At 43.7% G+C, this 15,546-nt stretch overlaps 3 protein-coding genes across 3 annotated transcripts in view; 1 reads left to right on the top strand and 2 right to left on the bottom strand.

Annotated features, from left to right (window-relative positions):
* lgr6 (leucine-rich repeat containing G protein-coupled receptor 6) overlaps positions 1–6,401 on the top strand; it is a 17,697-nt gene extending 11,296 nt beyond the window's left edge. Inside the window, exons 9-16 of the mRNA XM_080015957.1 lie at positions 228–299; positions 725–790; positions 997–1,065; positions 1,530–1,601; positions 2,245–2,370; positions 3,256–3,410; positions 3,916–3,996; positions 4,188–6,401. Coding sequence (XP_079872083.1) covers positions 228–299; positions 725–790; positions 997–1,065; positions 1,530–1,601; positions 2,245–2,370; positions 3,256–3,410; positions 3,916–3,996; positions 4,188–5,446 — 1,900 coding nt within the window. The 3' untranslated portion in view covers positions 5,447–6,401. The remainder of the gene's footprint in view (positions 1–227; positions 300–724; positions 791–996; positions 1,066–1,529; positions 1,602–2,244; positions 2,371–3,255; positions 3,411–3,915; positions 3,997–4,187) is intronic.
* Positions 6,402–6,522: 121 nt separating this feature from the next.
* ube2t (ubiquitin-conjugating enzyme E2T (putative)) lies at positions 6,523–10,453 on the bottom strand. The gene is made up of 6 exons (XM_080014614.1): positions 10,183–10,453; positions 9,214–9,283; positions 9,003–9,108; positions 7,697–7,795; positions 7,178–7,261; positions 6,523–6,742 (listed from the first exon to the last, which is right to left on the bottom strand). The coding sequence occupies exons 1-6, from the start codon at positions 10,289–10,291 to the stop codon at positions 6,620–6,622; spliced, it is 591 nt and encodes a 196-aa protein (XP_079870740.1). The 5' UTR covers positions 10,292–10,453; the 3' UTR covers positions 6,523–6,619.
* Positions 10,454–10,921: 468 nt separating this feature from the next.
* Positions 10,922–15,008, bottom strand: LOC307240882 (putative methyltransferase YdaC). The gene is made up of 4 exons (XM_080014780.1): positions 14,920–15,008; positions 13,792–14,045; positions 12,206–12,386; positions 10,922–11,750 (listed from the first exon to the last, which is right to left on the bottom strand). Exons 2-4 carry the CDS (start codon positions 14,041–14,043, stop codon positions 11,554–11,556), a joined length of 630 nt encoding a protein of 209 aa, XP_079870906.1. The 5' UTR covers positions 14,044–14,045; positions 14,920–15,008; the 3' UTR covers positions 10,922–11,553.
* Between the last annotated feature and the right edge of the window lie 538 nt (positions 15,009–15,546).

Here is a 15,546-nt window from a genome sequence, read left to right on the forward strand (position 1 = left end):
CAATGACCAGAGAGCTCACATAGTCCTCTCTCTCTCTCTCTCTCTCTCTCTCTCTCTCTCTCTCTCTCTCTCCTCTCTCTCTCTCTCTCTCTCTCTCTCTCTCTCTCTCTCTCTCTCTCTCTCTCTCTCTCTCTCTCTCTCTCTCCTCTCTCTCTCTCTCTCTCTCTCTCTCTCTCTCTCTCTCTCTCTCTCTCTCTCCCCCTCCCTCACCCTCTCTCCCTCTGTAGCACACTGACTCGCGCTGGACTCTCAGCTCTCCCCCAGGATCTGTGTGAGCAGCTGCCTCGCCTCAGGGTGCTGTGAGTAGAGGCGCACACACACACACACACGCGCACACGCGCACGCACGCACGCACACACACACTCACACACTCACACACACACAGCATCTACAGTATCTATCTGTCCATTCTCTATCGCTGTCCCATCCCATATCCCCCTTTACCAAAAGCAATCCCTTACTCTATTAACTATTAATTAAGGAGACACTTATTCTTATAGAAGCTGCCTGTGATATCTATATATCTGTCTATCCGCCTGTCTACACATCAATAAATATAATGTTACATCATGCATCCTTATGCCATAAAATCCGATCAGCATATAATTATCGCCCGCCAGCCATGGCTGAACTCACCAAACGATAAAAATAATGATGCCACTCTTCCACTTCCCAATTTCCCACACCATCAACCTACAGCTGGTCAATGTGTGTGTGTTTGCAGGGAGCTGTCTCACAACCAGATTGAGGATCTGCCCAGCTTTTACGACTGCTCTGCGTTGCAGGAGATGTGAGATGATGCAAATACTGACGTCAAAAATCTTCCCCTTTGTCTTTCTATTTATCATATTCTCCTTCTCCCTTGACTTGCCTTTCTTCTACTCGTTCTCTTTCGGTTTCCCGGTGTCTTTCTCTATATGCTACATGGGCATTCGGCAGATTGAGTCGCGTAGTGCCTTACACACTGTGTGTCTGCGTGTGTGTTTCTTTCTGCAGCGGGCTGCAGCATAACCAAATCAGAAGGATCGAGTCAAGCACATTCCAGCAGCTTGTCTCTCTTAGCTTGTCTCTCTTCGGGCACTGTGAGTTCATCTTGGAATTATAGATTTTTTTTTTCAGCTGTAGTTTTTTTCTGTAATTTTTGGGGTTTTTTTGAGAGTATTTTTTTGCACCCTTTTTTAAGAGATCGCTAGAGTAAGTTTGTAAATGTGCAAGAGGCAAACCAGTTTTGTATGAACCCGAAGATATGAATACCACAGATTTTTTCGGACGGAACAAGCAGAGCATCACACTGAGAGGAGAGTGACTGTTCTCTCTTTTTAATAAATTTGGAGGGATCTCTAATTGCTGGATCACCATGATGGTGCACACCACTCATTCTCGGGGTCACTTGTCTCACAAATGCAACGGAAAGCGTCTATGACATGATAGTGCCACCTAGAGGTGGTAAAGGTACAATTACTTCCTACCGCAACGTTCAAATCCTATTTATTTCAGTTAAATTCAACTCCATTGACTTTTTCTTTCAGTGACCTAAGCTGGAACGCCATCAAGTGGATCCACCCAGACGCCTTCATCACTCTCCATTCTCTAGTCAAACTGTAAGTCAGTGAGTCAATTTACAAGTCGAGATTAAGGATAGGCAGCTCAAAACCTCTTTCCCTCTGGTCAGGTTCTTGTCCATATCACCACCGCGTATCTTTAATTAAATCCAAGCTTCATGAAAGAGCTTTGTTCTGATGCAAGCACTCCAAACTTGCCTGTATGTGCCATAGAGGAGCTGTTGTCTTTGGCAGGGACGACGCGGAGCCTTGATACATAACGTCGGAAAAAGCACCTCTGTGCGGCTCGCAGACTCGTCTCAGGCCTCGCCAATAAAAACTGCATTAGTGTGTGAAGAGTGGATAAACTATGCTTAGTAAAACAAGCACATTTACTAAATCTGACAGGAAACGTTATCTTTACGGGGGATCTCATGGAGCGTCTTCGCTGAGCGGTTTGCAACAGGGAACCTGGTCGGCGTGTGTTACTGCGGATGACCCTCTGCAACACTCGGCAAAAAAAACACATTTGGAAGAATTAAAAGGGTTGTCATGAACGATGTGCGTGCCTTGACCTGCCCGGCTCTCTGTCTCGATCTCCACCTCGTCCATATTTTGTTGATACAAATTCTTGTCTCACTCTTTATCGCCCATTTTAAAAGCCGCTTCTGTGTGATGTATCTCGTCTCTTGCCGCCTCTCAGGGACCTGACGGAGAATCGCCTGAGCTCCGTCCCGGTGGAAGGCCTGGAGGGTCTCACCCACCTCAAGCTAAGAGGCAACACGGAGCTGTACGAGGCCTTCAGTCCCGAATACTTCCCCCGGATGAGGTAGCAAATCCATCCTCGCGCCCAGACACGCACGCACGCACGCACGCACGCACGCACGCACGCACGCACGCACGCACGCACGCACGCACGCACGCACGCACGCACACACACACACACACACACACACACACACACACACACACACACACACACACACACACACACACACACACACACACACCAGATCTCTGAAATCTCTGATCTTTCTTCGAGAGAATTTAAAAGGGCTATTAAATTAGATATAATTGTAATAAATCCACACCCTCATCAAGCCCGGATTTGTCAGGTCTGTTTTCTAGGTATTCAGGTATCATTATCCAATCAAGGACGCCAATGTTTACATGGGATTTGCCTCACTTTATTCTTTGAGGCATTCCTTCATGGACCGACACGGTTAAGGAAGCTGTCTCATTAGCAAGCTCGTTCTCATCTGGGGGATTATCGTCCCTCACGGCCCAGGTGAGGCGAAGTAAATGTCAATCAAGTTTCTAATATCCGTCGGGTTTCAAAGTACGCAGTGGTAAAGCTATCCTGCAGCAACGTTGAACAAAAACAACAAAAAAAAAACAACTCTGAAAAAAAGCAAAGCAATCAAGTCCAAGACAGAGATCCTGGCATGCAGCCACTTAAATTAAATCAAATCAAATGTTCAAATGATGCGCACGTGCGCGCGCACACACACACACACACACACACACACACACACACGATTAAACACCAGACTGTGAAATACAGCTATATTGGATACTGGCACTGTATGATATATTTCATTTGCAACAGAAATAATGCCTTAGCCCTGAAGGTTTTTTCTCTGATCTTGCTTTGATGTGATCCAAGTATAATCCTGAACCGCATGTGTCATAATGTTCATTACTTTTTCCCCAGGGTCGTAGAGATGCCGTACTCCTACCAGTGCTGTGTTTACGGCTCCTGCGATGGCTACAAGGCGTCCGCACAGTGGGACACGGAGCAAAGCAACGCCGACGAAGAGCTCCACAAGAGGACCGTCGCTCTGTACCCCGGCCATGCCGACACACACTGTAAGGCCCATCTCAGCGCTGAAGGCTGTATAAGGAAAGAGTAAAACGACGTTATAGGAACATGCATTATGTGTGCGGTGCCAGTACGCCAGGATCTGAGGGTGTTTTGGGCCGGAGTTGTTGACGTTTGGTTTCTTCAAGAATGTGGGAGGTCTTGGAAGGAAATCCACCGCGAGCTCTGCGTGTTCTGCGTGTAACCAGCTTGCGTGTTCACCACACCGTAGAAGAACAATGGGGAGAATAACAGATAAAGATAACGATAAAGAATACATTGAGAGATAGAAATCAATCTTGAATGAAACCATTAAAACCCACGCCATTTAACACAAACGCCAAGTTTTACAAACACAAGTTTTACAAAATAATAGTGAGAGCAGATACAGTAAATAGACCTTGTCAACCCACACACACATACACACACACCTCGTTCTCAAACATCATATACGTACACCCTCATATAAGGCACCATTCACTAACCTTTGACCCTTATTATGTTGTATTCCAGATGACCCTGATCTGGAGGAATTCCAGCTGGAAATAGAGGAATCCAAACTACAGACCAGTGTCCAGTGCACACCCATACCAGGTATTTCCGCTTAATTTGGATCGGATTGGTCTTTATTCTATTCTCCCTCGTAGCTATATGTCCAAAGACAGTTGAGTGGTGGTACAGTTACAGTATGTATGACTACTGAAGAGGGTGGAGCTCTAAGCATGTGAATGAATGAATGCCAAATATGGTCTATACTGTAACTTAAATTCATTCTCCCGCTGCAGGACCGTTCCGTCCCTGCGACTCCCTGCTGGGCAGCTGGCTTGTGCGTGTGGGTCTGTGGTCCATCTCGCTGGTCTCTCTGTTGGGCAACGCCCTGCTGCTGCTCTCCCTCCTGGGCTCGGGCGGGTACCTCTCCCCGCTGCGCTTCACCGTGGCCTGCATGGGCGCCTCCAACCTGCTGACAGGTGTGTGCACCTGCACGCTGGCCCTGGTGGACGCCATGACACTCGGGGAGTTCGGCCGCCACGGGGCCCACTGGGAGGGGGGTCCCGGCTGCCAGGCGACCGGGTGGGTCTGGGTGTTTGCGTCCGAGGCGAGCGTGCTGCTACTGACCCTGGCGGCTGTGCAGTGCGGCGTGAGCGTCACGTGCGCTCGGGCCTACGGGAAGTCGCCGTCTCTCGGCAGCGTGCGCACGTGTGCGCTCTTCTGCCTCTCGCTTTCCCTGACCCTGGCCTCCCTTCCGCTGACAGGGGTGGGGGAGTACGGCTCGTCTCCGTTCTGCCTGCCCTCCCCTCTTCCTCCCCCGTCCTCCCAGCCTCCCTCCTCCATCGGCTTCCCCCTGGCCCTCATCATGATGAACACCCTCTGCCTCCTCATAGTCACTGGCTCCTACATCCGCCTCTACTGGGAGCTACTGCGGGGGGAGTGTGAGGGTCTGTGGGACTGTGCCATGATCAAACACGTGGCCTGGTTGATCTTCACAAACGGCCTTCTCTATGTGCCGGTGGCCTTCCTCTCCCTCTGCTCCTTGCTGGGCCTCCTCTCTCTGGGGGAGGAGGTGCTGAAATCAGTCCTTCTGCTCCTCCAGCCTCTGCCATCTTGCCTCAACCCGCTCCTCTTCCTCCTCTTCACGCGAGATCACTCCCAGTTCTCCTTCTGGCCACGTCCGAAGGCCCGGCCACAGCTGCGTAGAGACCACACGCTCGACTCCTTAGTCTCCGTGGAGACGGAGAAAAGCTCCTGCTCCGATTCGTCGACGCAGTCGCCTCTCACCGAAGCGGACGTCCTCTACGACGCAGGGTCTGCCCTCCAACCCCGGCTGCATCCCGTCAGGTTCCCCCACTGCGCCTCCGCTTCCTCCTCCGTTCCTCTCATCCCCTGCCAGACACCTTCTCCCAGTGCCAGAGACAAAGACAAAGTGACAGATAGGAAGAGCCTGAGAGAAGACGGGAGCCTCCAAAGCTTTGAAGAGGATGCAAGCAGTGGCTCTCGCTCCATCCATCACTCCTCCATGCCGCCCTCTCTCCCCTCCCCACGCTGAGCGCCTACAATGGCCGACGAGCAAGTTTGGACAATATGGACTTGTCTTGGACCATCATCATTAAGAAATAGCACAAACCAGGCCTGGCTTATTAATTTACAAGTTTCTGTGTGGGTCAACAGAGAATGAAATAAAACCCAAAAAATAAATAGACACTGATAAGAAAAAAAAATCCCTGAACCAACAGATTGCCAAGCAAAACAACCCTGTGGGAAAAAGACTATTCACTCATTGAATAAAGACAGAATCTTGCATAATACAAGGTACATTTCACAGTCTGGCAAGGCTTTAGTCGGTCACTAACATAATGTAAAGGTCACAAACCAGTGGTCTGGGGAACATTTCCAGAATTTAAAATTTTCAAGTGTGTATAGATATGGCGGTTATAGAATAAAAAGTGCTAGTTTGGTTATGTGTTAATTATGTGTCAATTATGTTCTTTCATTGATTGCATGAAAGGGTTAAATGTCAGATAAAGGGATCCATTAAAGAGAAACAAGGACTGGGAGTTTCACCAGAGTAAGCTACACGTCTCCATCATAGACTCTCCTGTCGGATATGCTTTTTTCTGTAATTGTGCATCTGTTTTTGAAAAAAATATGTGTATTTTGTTGCAGCAAAAACATAATGGGAGACAGTATAGGCTACATGACGTTTACATGTTTTGTATCAAGTAATTATGCAACACTTCACAGACGGGGATGTGGCTAGAATCTCATCGCAGACTGTCGGCTGGAGTAGGCTGGCAATGTGTACATACAATGTAACTACCTCTGAACTAGCATGCTATTGATCCACTATAGCCTTATGACGTTTGTCCCCCTTTTATATGATAAACATATATATAATTTTATATTATAAGAAATAAATATTAGTTTGTAAAAAACAACTGTTTCACTATATTGAATGTAAATACTGTGTACAACCAGTACAAATATGATGGAATAAATGAATAGCCCTCATCGTTTGCATCATTATGCTTGTGCCACCCTACACAATTGTGGTGATGACATCATACCCAAATGCTTAAATAGTGATCAAACAAGCTTTATTATTCAAAAGTACTTACAGATATATAAATATATACATGTGGAACAGGGATGCATTCATTGAAGCCACAAAATAAGGTAGAACCAAAAAATGCTGTCATATCGTAAGCGTGCTTTAGTACATCTACACGCAGGCTCGCTTTGCTTCCTGTGTCTTGTCGTCCGTTTTCCCTTGTGCTTCCAGAGATTCTCTTTTTCGGGACGTTTTCTGATCTGGACAGTCATGCTCGTCACTTTCAGCCGGCCCCTGTTCAAGGACAGACACGGAGGCGTGCAAGTACAAGCACAGACACCCAATTCACTTGAGGCAAATAAAGCACTGCCATAGCACATAAAACTCAGAGTTTTCAAATAAAACGTGACCTTGTCTTTGAAAGGTTTTTTCAGGACAACGGAATTTCATCGAAAAATATTACAGAATGATCAAAGAAAAAAGTCCAGCCCTATTCCAGCATGCTTCATCGGGAAAAAAAAGTCTTTGCCAAGAAAAAAAAAAAAAACTGCCTTTGTTTGCTGCGTTCAACACAGAACATGATTAGAAGGACAAAGTTACCTCAGTGGATATTAATAAGATGGTGTCACAGCGCCTCCATGTGGTAGAAAATAGAACTACCATATGGTTCGATGAGTAGACAGTAGACACTGCATGTGATTAATAAAGGCGACAGAAGCAGACACTTACTGTGTTCTTCTGAAGAGCATGTTTTTCTGTCCACTTCCTGGCCTTCTCCAAATACAGAGGTTTGTTGTATTTAAACTCCGATGACTGCAATAACAAAAAGAAAACCTAAAAATGTGGCTATTTTGGTCTGGCTGCAAAATAAAATTGATGCCAAATTGCTGTCAAATACAATTTCAAAATTGTAAAAAGGTGTTGTTTAAGGTGTTCATTATAAGACAACATTCTATACTGTTCCAACCAGACAACTTAAGGACAATTAAATTAAATTGTATTTATTTTTTGAATAATATTAAAAAAATAAATACATTGTCCATTACATGTTCATTTATCAAGACATATCATGTCTTGAAAAATGGATTGTTTAGAAAAACCTGTGAGCTCTTTTATCTCCCAATAGCAAATTGTGTTATATGTACTTATTAGCACAATATAAATACCACATATTATATTATAATTATATTATATAATTCAGTTCAGCCCTATGAGAGTGTGAAGTGTGAAAGTAGGGGGGAGTCTCACTATATCGGCCATGAGTGGGTCGTCTGGGTTGGGCTCAGCCATCAGCAGCTGGATGGAGGTGAGGACAGTGGAGATGTTGAGGGATGGCCTCCATGCACCCTGAAGACAGACAAACTATAGAATATAAACCTATACAACACTATATATATATATATATATATATATATATATATAGAGCTATAAAGAGCTGTTGCGATTCATCATTGATAATGGTGACGCAGAAATTGCATTGATTTTGATATTCTTGGTTGAAGTGTTGTAATGGTTATAGAAATAAGCTATAAAGGATAATAAGTGATACAGGAATATGTGGAAGTGGAACAGCCTGAAAATGTGACAAAAATGAATAGTAAGTACTTATCAAAAGGAAAAACTTAGCCAAGTTGTGAATATAAATTACATTTTGGCAAGCCCTTTCTTCTCCCATAGAAATATCTCTCTGTGGGTTTCAACAGGCTGTTGGTGGAGTTCAAAGAAATACAGTATGTACCGTTTTTCCTCAAATAGTGACCGGGGCCTTTATTTACCTCAACTGCAGTGGGTACCAGGCCTTTATTGGAAGCAGGCGTATGTTAGAGGCAGGCTTTTATATATAATTCCCTCTCTTTAATAAGTACTAAGCATGAATTTTAAATCAATATTCCGCCTGGGTGCCATGCAATGCAAAAACATATGGTGAAAAAAAGATGCACCACTTCCTGCTTGGAGCACTCGAGAGTGGCAGTGCTCAGAGAAGGGCATTTGCCCCAAGAAGCGATCTGCTACACAGCAGTAGGAAATGGAGTTAATTAAATACATCTTCAATAAAAACAAAGTTTTTATTTGCGTTGTTTAGGGAGCCTCGCCCCGCACCGGAACAGTGCCGCAGCTCTGATTCGTTTCCCCCCCTAGTCTTTATACAGTACACTTAAGTCGCTTAAAAAATCTGAATGTCAAGACCCACCCGCATATGGCATTTTAAGTGACTATGTGTGTACATGGGGGGGAGGAGGTTTCTATGCAGTATAAAAGTTCATCTTATTCTATTTTCCTTATTATTTGATTCGCACTTTGCTACATTTATATTTGAACATCTATATTTTAAGTTACAGTTTGTATGGCATTTAATTACTAATCATTTCATGCTCAACTTAATTAGTAGGCTGTTATTGCTACTCAGTATAAAGCTAAAGTTGAATTCCACCCGATTGAAGTTTTTTTTTTAATGAAAACTAATCACTTCAATGAGGCGAAAATGTTGAAAATGGATCAACAATGACAAAGTAATCGGAAAAAGCGGCAGCACTTGGGCTGTGCACTCTCCAACCTTGGGCGGAAGTTTCAGCGCGTCGTGGCAGATGCGTCCTGCATTGTCGATATTCGGGTGGTAGATGGGCGTCAAGAAGCGAATATTCGGGGGCTCGAAGGGATACCTAGCGTCGGGAAGAAGTACATCAGCTTTACTGAAGAAGGAAGTGGACTTGTATTTCGCAATTTGTGCATCATCAGTGTAATCTCTAACTGTAGGTGAAACCTACCTTTCTGGAACCTTTATCTCCAAGGAGAAGATTCCGCCCTCGTATGGTGTGCCCTCTCCACCGACTATCTCTGGAAAACAAGGGAAATGACAAATTATACTACTTTCTTAGGAAAACCAACACAGGAGACATAACTGCCTGATCGCAATTATTTGTGAAGATTACGATCTCATAGTAAAATCGCGGGGTTCTACAGCCATATGGTTGCACCCAAATTTAAGGGGAATTTAAACGGCAAACTTCATTTTGTCACTGCACACACATGTACTGTATAACGTACAGCTACGGCGGCGGGTGCGCACGCACACACAAAAACAATAAATGAATGGAGGCCGTGGAATGTGTTCTCCACTCCCCCCCCCACAGGCCGTAGAGCTGGGCAGCTTCCAACTTCAGGGTCCATCGCTGGTCAGACGATGTTTCTGGTGCATGTTGTTAGTGGGGGTTCTTACCATATTATGCGGAGGAAACCCCACGTGAGGTGGTTAGACCCCATGTAACTTCATGCAGACACTGGTCATAAATGCTGCCCTGAATAGTAATGTGAATGAGGTGATTTTTTTTTTTCCCATCAGTTGGGTGGAGACAAATTAACTGTCCACCCTATGATCCAAAGTCCAAGGGACAGGGTATGCATGCCCGAAGCGAAGTTGCGGTGTTACAGCACCTCTAAATAGGCAACAATAAAGTCAAATGAAGAACATAAGACGAAAAAAATAACAATAGACAATAAACCTCTGTACCAACAATTCGCACTGTCAAACACACTGTATATTAAATAAATCTGTACATAGCTCTTCTGCAATAAGTAGACATGAAAATATATTATTCATAGGCATTCAATGAACAGAAAAAGACAAATTCGTCGTTATTAGCAATTCGTCGACTTTTGTTTCATAATCGTCGACAGCGCCACTGAAACCCGCAACTTCTAGGCTGTTCCAGGATCAGCGACGCGGCGCTACTTACGTGCCCGGAGTTGGTCGATCTGATCCCGGGTCTGCCAGCAGGTGACGCCGGGGGCAGGCTCGGCGCTCAGCATCTGGAGCTCCCGCTTTAGCCGGGAGGCCCTCTGCATGGCCCGACTGGAGCCAAAAACACGGACGTCCGGGAAGAAGAGCGACGGGCGAAAATGAATAAGAAGCTACACGTTGGTTATTTCTGACTATCGTCGGCGTTCCACGGACAAACTCGAGCTGTAAAAGGCTTTTTTGGGGGAAAACTCCTCCGTCCGCAGCAGTTTCGGGATTGACTGTTTTGACTTTCCCGCCCCCCCCCCTGGCCGCGTCATCAGTACTCGCCTGGAGTGAAATGCATTGTGGGTAGTGTCGTTTCTTTGTTTAACAGGGTAAATTCAAGTTCATTGGCGGGTTGCCATAATTTCGAGATTCTACTTCATACTAGAAACAGTGGCATTCCCGAGCCACTCTTCAACCATCCTATCATGAACTTGAATTGACTTCTCAAAGCTCTCCATCTACTAAAACACCAAACAACACTATATTCAAAACATTCTACAAGTGTGGCTCAAAAGACACACGTGACTATTAATGTTTAGCTTCCCCAAGCGCGTTTCATTTTTAAATATAATTTTTAATTTTTATTGATTTTATGTGTAATTAAAAAACAACAACAACAAAAAAAAAAAAAAAACACAGGCAACGTGACTAAAACAAACATACAAAAAAAACCAAAACATTTTGGGTGGGTTCCTCTCAAATTGCATTCTAATAAATCGTAATAATTTGATGAGATTTAAGCTCATTTTCCAATAATCTTCGAAACAAAAATAATAAATGAAGTGAAAAATGCCAATATTTGACAAAATATTTTATACGATCTACAAAATCGAAAATATATGAATTACAGCTGTCACATTAACTGCATAATCGCCTGATTGCCACTATTTGAGCTGATCACAATCATTTAGCAAGATCGCTTAAGGCTCCATAATTGTGTTTTTTTTTCCTCCCAAATGGATGGAGAATTTCAAGCCAATTAAAAAAAAAAACAAAGAAAAAAATAAAAACAATAAAAATGTGTTTCCATCAAGTGAGTGGAGGGAAATTAGCTGTCGACGTCAGTTATTTACGTTTCAATGTTCAATGTCAATAAATGGCTCTTCGTGATGAGGAGGCTTCTTGTGTGATAGTGACATAAGATGGGGAAAAAGATGACATTAATTCATGGATCGCAATCAATGGTGCGACAATTAATCATCAGCCCAGATTCCCTGACCGAGCCCCTATTTTAATCAGTACATTTTATAATAAAAAGAAATAAGCTTTCACGACTAAGATCTCATAATCCTTGGATGGTGACAGAGTTTGTGGTAGAGTCTCATTTTGTGGCGGTGGCGTAGATGGCCTGGAAGGTGATGTTGCTGTGCTGCACATCGTCCATCCTGACGTCGGTGAAGCCAGAGTCTGTCAGAGCCGCCATGTACTTCTCGGGACACCAGTTGTCACCTGGAAACACCCCCCTCGACGACAACACAACCAGATGGGATGTCCTCAAAGTAGTCACCATTACACCCCCTGGGAAATAAGTTAACAGCAAGGGAAAACGTAGAATCTCACACTTGACACACAGTAAATAGTATATAATAAAAAAATATAAAAAATTTTGGTCAGCATATAGAGAAATAACATTGAACTAAACAATATAGTTGTAATAGTTTTGACTTGCTCTTTAAATGGCTCTAAGGCATTGACTTAAATATAAAATGGGATGTATTTGACTTAATGGATGGCCATTTTCCTTACAATTTTTTCTTTGCTTACATTTTTATATTTTTACTTTGTTATATATTACTAGCCTTCTTTACTATTATATACTTTGTTTTTTCTTAATCTTCCTTATTTGTTTTTTCACTGCCCGGGATTCGTGCCCTTTTCTCATTTTACTGCACTGCACTTGTATGATTGCATGTGACATAAAGTATCTTGAATGTCATGGCGCTCCGGCCAGAGGAAGTTGGCATTGTACCGACCTGGTTTCATCACTCGGTGGATCTCCGTCGCTCCCTTTCTGAGGTCCGGCCAAAAGTAGTAGCAGTTGGAGTGGAAGACTCTGTCCACGGTGCTGTCTGCCAGGGGCATGGCCGCCACGTCACAGTGGTACAGGGTGACCTTCCCACTGGCCACAAGATCCTTCACCAGCTCACCCGCCATCTGGATGAGGAAGAAGATTTTTATTTTATTTTATTGTGGTGTTGAAGGCCTCCTGCATTTGTATGAAATAAACAGCAAATTAAACATTTTAATGAAGTCAATAATAAGTGTACTTCTAATAATAAACCTAAAAAAATGACTATGAAAATGACATGACAACATTTGGTAAATCAACAAAAAGAACAAAATGTTGACTAAAACTAACATTTGTTCACAATTTAGAGTTCATACTTGGCTTCTATGGTATATGCATTATTATTCAGATGTAAGAGCCTAAATAGTTTGAGTCTTAGTATGCTCCATTTGTTTTGGCATTGTAACGGTAGAAGTCCACCGGACGCGTTGAGGCGGCATATAGGCGCGGCATGCAGAGAGAGGAGGAATATTGGAAACAAAAGTAGATAATTCATATTTTTTAACACACAGTTCAATTATATTGTGATGCGTGGCAGGGTTGACCAGACAGACACAAATGGAAGGAGGCACAGACGGAGCCACCGGGAAGCTGAAGCCGCCTCCACTGCCAGCCGCGAGGCTACAAGTTGAGGTGTCCAGTCGGACAATAACAACCTGGGACGGCCATGTCACTTTTTATTACGAACTTCTCTTCATACACTCTCCTTCTTCTTCTGCTGGCACCCAGCGCCCTCCTCCTTTCCCTCTCTCCTCTCCTTTCACACTCTCCTGGACACCTTCCCTCCAATCAGATGAACTTATGCACATTATAACAATGAACTTGAACTTGACCTCCGCACCACCTCACACACACGCACACACACACACACACACACACACACACACATACACACACACACACACACACACACGTGCACACACACAGAACCAGCGTGTGTGCTCTTTGTATTTAAAACGGGTCTTGTTCAAGCAGCAAATCCAACAGCAGCTCATAGGTCTCCGGCACAATGAAGGTTCATATTAAACACATTATGAAATGATTGCTTTCTTCATAAAAAATACATTTATATGTAGTTTGATCTCGTATTTCTGTTGAAAAGGCTGCATAGCGGCGCGCAGTTGAAAAAAAATAGACCTAATGTGCAAAAGGAAAGAAACGCCTGAAAGGAAAGAAAAGGAAAGAAATGCCTGCAGCAGCAGTGGATTACCATGGATTTAATACGATGCGCGCCCATATGCCGTATAAAACGGTAAAATAAACGTTAAATTGCAATGCGACCAATGATAACGCATAGCTAATCATTAACTTTACAACAAATATGTATATTTGTGGAGATATTGTGTGTAAGAGCAATACATTACATCTTAACAAACTTGTCAAACTTTGTCTGTGCCATTGGGGAAAATGTCTTTGGCGTTACCTTTGTTTACGGAGACATATTGCAACACCTTTGGAACATGACCAATAAAGCCAGTCATTCCCTCTCACCTGGTGCATGTACTTTGAGTAATCCACACCTATGACGGCCCCTGTGGGGTGAGTGAGCAGCCTGGCTGCAGCCTGCAGGCCCAGGCCCGGACCGTAACCCAGCTCAAGCACCGTGTCTCCGGGTTGGATCCCACATAGACGCACGGCGTTCTCCTCCAGAACCCGGTTCTTCGCTCTGAGGATCTTACTCACCAGCCAGCCTGCCACCGAGCTGGTCGGGTGGCCCAACTGCTTCCCAATGTACGCCAACATCACTGGAGAAATAAGAACAAGAGGATGGATATTACATCAAAACCCAATTCATAAAAAGACAGATGATCCGAAAGGTTGATAGATAGATAGAGAGATAGATAGATAGATAGATAGATAGATAGATAGATACATAGATACATAGATACATATTTTTTATTATACTTTATTATTCCCTCAGGGGGGTAGTTATCCTCTGCATTTTACCCATCCTATACTAACTCCAGCTCTTTTGACAGTGCCTTGGTCACCTTGTGTCACCCTGTGTGCACTTGGGCCCCGACAGGAGTATTAACCCCTAACATATCATCACGTCTTTTGACGGTGGGAGGAAACCCGGAGGAAACCCACACAAACACAGGGAGATCATGCAAACAATAGATAGATAGATAGATAGATAGATAGATGAAAATTGCATTGTTATGGCAGTATGCAATAATAATAAAGTAATATGCATTTTGGGGAAAAATGGCAATATGCAATAAACCTAAACAATTATAAAACAGCAATAAATATAAACGCAATATGAAATAAGGCTAAAAATAAACAATAAAACCATATAAGAGAAAATAGTGACATATTTGGTCGTCGTGGTACAACAGAATAGTAGTATTAGTGGTATTAGAAGTATAATATTAGTGCCTTGTCCATGCGCGTTTGTTTTTCGGTCAGTCAATAACACAATAACTCATATGGGTTTTTGCAAGTATAGCAACTACAACAAGCGACAGCTGCTCTCCTGTCCGGGGGCTTTCGCCGCAGCGAACTGGGTGCGTGGATAAGAGTCGCGTTAGAAAAGTCGCTGTTTTCGTGACACGGCTGTTATTGCGCTCTCCGTGGAGACGGTCCTAAACGCGCTCTCCGTGATCACTATTGTACCGCGCTCGTCGTTGAACGTGTTCTTCCAACACGACAGGGGACGATTACGCCACCGCTGATCACGCTGCGTGTTCTTCCGCCGATCCCGACTTCCTTAAAGTATTTGATCCAAAACAAAGGGGCGGAGCTTTTGTGGTATCTCCCCTCTCTCTCTTTCTCTCTCTCTCTCTCACACACACACACGCACACACACACAACTGTTTGTTTCTGTTGTTTTTTTCTCTTGTATGATTTTTTGATTTTTAATTCTGTTGTTTATTTTATTTTATTTTAATTATTTGTATATCTATGTATATCTATTTTTATTTTTTTTTTAGCTCCCACCATTGGAACCACAGTAAACACTACAGGAGTTTACATAACACGTATATTAAACTCCTATTTACAACTTCTATCTCTCTTTGCGTCTGTATCCGTGTCTCACACACGACAAGCCCATAATAACTTTTATCAGCCCGTTCCAACACTAGTACACACACCCATCACACGCTCCTTTCGATTTCATTTCCCGGAAGGATCCGAATCTGCGATGAGAAACCGTGTCGTTTTTTTTTTCATTATAATAATAATTATTATTATTGTAATCGTTATTTGAATACTTCGTTTTTTTGGGTTTTTTTTTTTTCC

Source organism: Zeus faber (genome assembly GCF_960531495.2).
Source record: "Zeus faber genome assembly, chromosome: 15".
Lineage (NCBI taxonomy): Eukaryota > Metazoa > Chordata > Actinopteri > Zeiformes > Zeidae > Zeus > Zeus faber.